This window comes from Camelina sativa, chromosome 2 (assembly GCF_000633955.1).
Source record: "Camelina sativa cultivar DH55 chromosome 2, Cs, whole genome shotgun sequence".
Taxonomy (NCBI): Eukaryota; Viridiplantae; Streptophyta; class Magnoliopsida; order Brassicales; family Brassicaceae; genus Camelina; species Camelina sativa.
In genome coordinates this window covers 5,444,345-5,450,495 of record NC_025686.1, presented here as the reverse complement: position 1 = coordinate 5,450,495, position 6,151 = coordinate 5,444,345, and the positions used below count along the sequence as shown (strand labels likewise).

At 47.5% G+C, this 6,151-nt stretch overlaps 1 protein-coding gene across 1 annotated transcript; it reads left to right on the top strand.

Moving 5' to 3' along the window:
- On the top strand, positions 840–1,914 carry LOC104748719. The gene is made up of 2 exons (XM_010470319.1): positions 840–1,340; positions 1,471–1,914. Exons 1-2 carry the CDS (start codon positions 840–842, stop codon positions 1,912–1,914), a joined length of 945 nt encoding a protein of 314 aa, XP_010468621.1.

The following is a 6,151-nucleotide window of genomic DNA, read 5'->3' as shown; positions in this document are numbered from 1 at the left end:
AGGCATTTCAAAGACATGTTTCCTGAGGAGCTTCATGAAGGCTTAACACCGATACGAGGCATTGAACATCAAATCAACCTCATCCCCGGAGCCCAACTACCAAACCGGCCAGCGTATCGAGTCAATCCCGAAGAAGCAAAGGAGCTCGAGGCCCAAGGATACATCCGAGAGAGTTTGAGCCCGTGTGCAGTCCCTGTCTTACTCGTGCCTAAGAACGACGGTTCGTGGCGCATGTGTGTTGACTGTCGAGCTGTCAACAACATCACCATCAAATACTGACATCCCATCCCGAGGCTGGACGATATGCTCGACGAACTAAGTGGCTCAAGCGTCTTCTCAAAATTGATCTTAAGAGTGGTTATCACCAGGTTTGCATGAAGGAGTGTGACGAGTGGAAAACAGCCTTCAAAACAAAACAGGGTTTGTACAAATGGTTGGTAATGCCATTCGGTCTTTCTAACGCCGCTTCCACATTCATGCGCCTTATGAATCATGTCTTAAGAGCTTTCGTCAACAAGTTTGTGGTCGTTTACTTTGATGACATTCTTGTATATAGTTCTAGTTTGTCAGATCATGTCAAGCATCTAGAATCTGTCATGTTTACTCTCCACGAAGAGCAATTGTACGCCAACTTGAAAAATTGCGTCTTTGCTGCTGATGAGTTAGTGTTTTTAGGTTTTGTTGTAAGTTTGCAGGGCCTTAAAGTAGATGGAGAGAAGATACGCGCTATAGAGGAGTGGCCTACACCAATTAGCATCTCGCATGTCTGATCGTTCCATGGCCTTGCAAGCTTCTACCGGAGGTTCGTGAAGGATTTCAGCACGGTCGCAGCGCCCCTCATGGCCGTAATCAAAAAGAATTGGGAGTTCCAATGGGGAGAGGAACAAGATCGAGCGTTGAAGGAGCTCAAAAGGCAACTCACTCAAGCCCCTCTGCTCACCTTGCCTGATTTCACCAAGACGTTTGAAGTGGAGTGCGACACGTCGGGTTTAGGCATCAGTGCGGTTCTCACTCAAGTAGGCAAACCGGTGGCCTACTTCAGCGAGAAGCTTAGTGGCGCCGCACTTAACTATCCCACCTATGACAAGGAGCTCTACACCCTCGTCCGCGCTATGGAGGTTTGGCAGCACTACCTGTTGGCCCGAGAGTTCGTGATTCACACCGATCACAAAACGTTGAAACATTTGCGCGGCCAGACCAACCTCAAGAGACGTCACGCCAAGTGGCTCGAGTTCATCGAGTCATTCCCATATGTGATCAAATACAAGAAGGGAAAGGAGAACGTTGTAGCCGACGCTTTGTCAAGGAGGCACGCTTTGATCACTACAATGGACGCACAAGTTTTGGGGGTTCGAGAGCATTAAGGACGCGTACGCTGACGACTTGGAGTTTGGTGATTGCTTCGAGAATTATGGGAAAGGAATCTACACCGAGTTCTACTTACATGAAGGTTTCTTGTTCCGAGGCTAGCGTCTTTGCATTCCCATCGGATCCATACGCGAGTTGTTAGTCCGAGAAGCTCACTGTGGAGGCTTGTCTGGTCATTTCGGCATCACTAAGATGCTAGCCGTGCTTCAAGAGCATTTCTACTGGTCAAAGATGCGTAGCATGGTCGAGAAACAGTGTGGATGTTGCGTGGTTTGTCGAGCCTCGAAGTCGACAACTCACCTTCACGGCCTCTACATGCCTCTACCAGTGTCTACAGCGCCTTGGATCGACTTGTTTATGGATTTCATCCTCAGCCTACCTCTCCTAGCACATAAGGATAACATTATGGTTGTGGTGGACTGGTTCTTGAAAATGGTGCACTTCATACCGTGCAACAAGAACAACGAAGCCGTGCAACTCGCGAATCTCTTCTTCAGTCAAGTGATCAGGCTTCACGGTTTACCATGCACCATCATCTCCGACTGAGACCTGAAGTTCCTTGGCCACTTTTGGAGAACGCTATGGAAGAAACTCGGCACCAAACTCCTATATTCCACCGCCGCTTACCCGCAATCTGATGGCCAGACCGAGGTTGTGAACTGGTCAATAGGAGCCTTACTTCGAACGGCGATCACGAGCAACAAGGGTTCGCGGCTCGAGTGCATTCCCTTGATTGAATTCGCCTACAACCAAGCTGTCCATTCTTCAACAAAGAAGTCTCCGTTTGAAGTTGCCTACGGGTTCAAGCCGCTTACGCCTATGGATCTCCTGCCCCTACCACTGGACGAAACCGAATACGAAGACGGAGCCGCGAGAGTAGAACTAGTCAAGAAGCTGCACGAGGAGGTTCGAGCCAACATTGAGAGAAGAACGGAGCAGTATGCGCGCTTCTTGAACCGCGGACGCAAACCGATGTTGTTCAAGCCAGGCGACTGGGTTTGGTTGTATTTATGGCCGGAGCGGTTCCAGCAGATGACCATTCAGAGTCATCGAAAAGATCAACGACAATGCCTACCGACAAGAAACTACCAGGTGAGTATACTACATCTACTTCCTTCAACATCACTGACCCTGTTCTGTTTGATGTAGGTGACGACGAAGATGTTTTGGGGACAAAACCTTTTCAAGGAGGAGGGGATGATGTGATCATAGGACCAGAGTCCAACTGAGACGACCGAGACGCATCGGATGCAACCGAGACGCCAGACCAAGACGCACCGGACGCGACCAAGACGTCTACTTCGAACGTGGCCAAGGCACCAGTAGTTCTCCCAGGAGCCACGACAAAGTCAAGGAGCTCCACCAAGGCGTCCAAACAACGGATCAACCTCTTCGTTCAATCGTTTGTTTAACATCACCCGACCAACAAAGAGCTTGAAGGTTCAATCCGCATGGTCTTCCTCAATCCGGGTTTTTCCCATTGGGTTTACCGGAGAAGGTTTTAACGAGGCAATGAGCTTAGTGCAAAACGTCAAAGGCTAAGTCAAGGCTAAGTCAAAGCCAAAGACGGTTCTTTAATTTCCTTATGATGTGCGTTTCATTTTGAACTTTGGAATATTCCCTTGTGAACGTTAGAGTGTTTGTGGTTAAGTTTGTTGGTCAAAGGAGGCGACGTGTTCCTTTTGCAAAGAGAACACGTCAATAGACGATTGTGCGGACCGATGTGAGTCCGCGTGTCCTTAAACCCCTCCCTTAACCTAGCTATTTAAACCTCTCTTAGCTCTTTGTAGTTCTTTAGACTTGAATGAAAATAAAACTTTTTTCAAAGAGAGATTCTTTGATCTTGTCTCATCCCTTTCTTTAGTTCAATCCGGGATTGCTCTAAGAGAGAACCCTAGCGACTCCAAACCGGGTTTGTAGTCGTTAGTTTGGCCGCATCGAGAGGAGAGCCAAACCTCTCGTGTCGTCAATTCGATCCATCTTTCGCTTCCCATCGTTTTGTTTCCATATTGCAAACATTCGCTAGCCGCTCCGCATCCGATCCATCCGTACCGTATCCGTTCGACCTAATCGTGGTGTCACGACCGTTATCTCGATCGGCTCGTTGGAATCTTATCATTTTTCATTTCTCTTGTTTGATTCATCTCTAGTTTCGAATCCTCAAGCTTTGTGCGAGAAAAGTTTCGCCTATCTCGTTCTGTCCGAGGATGCTTCTTTCAACCGTTCCGCAACCGTGACCTTCGGTCACATCATCACAGGTACTCGTTTGCTCAGAAAAATGAGATTGAGAAGCTGGTACAAGAAATGCTGGAGGGACAAATCATTCGTCCCAGCGTCATTCCATTCTCCAGTCCTGTGTTATTGGTTAAGAAACAAGATGGTGGGTGGCGTTTTTGTGTGGACTACCGAGCCTTGAACAAGGCGACCATCCCTGATCGTTACCCCATTCCAATAATTGAAGAACTATTGGACGAGTTAGAGGGAGCAGCATTCTTCTCGAAGCTGGACTTGAAGTCAGGATACCACCAAATCAGGATGAAGGAATCTGATATAGAGAAGACAGCCTTCCGAACTCATCAGGGACACTACAATTTTTAGTAATGCCATTTGGGCTTACTAATGCACCATCAACGTTCCAGAGCATAATGAATGACCTCTTTCGCCCATATCTGAGAAGGTTTGTTCTAGTGTTCTTCTATGATATTTTGGTGTATAGCTCTACCGTGGAAGAACATCTGGAGCACCTTGAGATTGTGTTGCGCATTATGCAGGAACATAAGTTTTATGCCAACGCTAAGAAATGCTCTTTTGGTAACAAGGAGGTCGCATATCTGGGTCATATAATCTCGTCAGAGGGAGTAGCTGCTGACCCTGAAAAAGTCGAAGCTATGCTCAGTTGGCCATCTCCTAAGACTGTGACAGAATTGCGGGGATTTTTAGGGTTAACCGGCTATTACAGGCGATTCTTGAGGAACTATGGGAAAATCGCAAGACCCTTGACAGCCTTACTGAAGAAAGATGGCTTCGCATGGAACACAGAGGCGGCAGTGGCCTTCCATAACCTTAAACGACCAGTAACCAACCTACCTGTATTGGCATTGCCGGATTTCACTAAGGAGTTTGTGGTAGAGACTGATGCATCTGGGTTAGGAGTGGGTGCAGTTCTCTCACAAAACCAAAGACCACTAGCTTTCCTCAGCCAAGCTTTCTCTCCAACGGGTAGAACGAGGTCAGTCTATGAAAGAGAACTTCTCGCCATAGTTCAAGCGGTTACAAAGTGGAAACATTATCTGGCATGTGGTGAGTTTGTGATTAAGACGGATCAGAAAGCGGTATCTACTGTCCAGCAGCGATGGGCCGCGAAGTTGATCGGGTTAAACTACAGGATTGAGTACAAACCTGGTAGTGAGAACAAGGTCGCAGACACTCTGTCGAGGTGCTCCCATGATGTGGCAGAGTTGCTGCAGCTTACCTTGACAGCACCTCTCAACTTGGACAAGGAAGTGTTGAAGAAATAGTTGAGAGAGGATTCGGAGTTGGGACCAATTGTCACAAACCTGGAAGATGGACAATCCCACCCAGTTTATCAGCTAAACAAAGGGTTGTTATATCGACAAGGTGGGTTGGTCTTGACTTCGAGATTTCCCTTCATTCCAAATATCATTGAACAATTGCATGCGGGGTTGGTTGGTGGTCACGAAGGGGCCCTAAAGACGTACAAACGCTTGCTGCAAGAAGTGTATTGGAAAGGCATGAGGAAGGATGTCCTGCAATACATTACCAAGTGTCACATATGTCAAGAAAACAAATACTCAATGTTGTCTCCTGCAGGTCTTTTAGCCCCATTGCCCATTCCGCAGCAAGTTTGGTCTAACATCAGCATGGACTTCATAGAAGGTTTACCAAACTCCAGAGGGTTCAACGCGGTGCTTGTGGTAGTGGACCGTCTGAGTAAGTACAGCTATATCATAGGGCTGAAACACCCGTTTACAGAAAAATCGGTGGCAGAAGCGTTTATTCTTGAAGTTGTAAAGCTCCATGGGTTCCCTGAGAGCATTGTATCAGACCGTGACCGGGTGTTCCTCAGCAAATTCTGGACAGAGTTATTCTCTCTGCAAGGCACAACTCTCAAGCGTAGCACAGACTACCACCCCCAAACGGATGGACAGACAGAGGTGGTGAATCGATGCTTAGAAACATACCTCAGATGCTTCTCTAGCAGACGTCCATCCTCTTGGGCACAGTGGCTGCCTTGGGCGGAGTACTGGTACAACACTCCACTACCACTACCAAAACGACTCCCTTCTTTGCTGTATATGGTCGAGAACCTCCTAAGATAATCAGGTATGGGGACACTCCAACCCCTAATGCTTGCGTCGATGAGTTGCTGAGGGACAGGGACAGTATGCTAGTGGAACTGCGTGAAAACATGGAACTAGCTCAAGTTCGAATGCAAAAGGAAGCTAATAAGCATCGACGTCAGTTGGAATTTGCAGTGAATGATTGGGTTTATTTGAAGCTCCGCCCTTATCGCCAAATTTTTGTGGTGGAGAGGAGAAATAAGAAGCTATCCCAACGCTACTTTGGTCCATATAAAATTATCCAGACAGTAGGAAGGGTTGCTTACAAGCTCGAGTTGCCAAAGCATAGCAACATCCACCCGGTTTTCCACATATCACAAATGAAGCTGGCAGTTCCAGACTCTTTCACTCCGCAGGCCTTACCTCCCATCCTAACTCAGAACTTGGAATGTGATACGGAACCTGAGACCTTGTTGGATATC

What these genes read in the sequence shown, in the direction of transcription:
- LOC104748719 (XM_010470319.1), top strand. Translation starts at nt 840, where the DNA reads ATGGCCGTAATCAAAAAGAATTGGGAGTTCCAATGGGGAGAGGAACAA. An exon ending in TCACTACAATGGACGCACAA is followed by an intron (nt 1,341 to 1,470) that starts GTTTTGGGGGTT and finishes TTCCGAGGCTAG; the next exon opens with CGTCTTTGCATTCCCATCGG.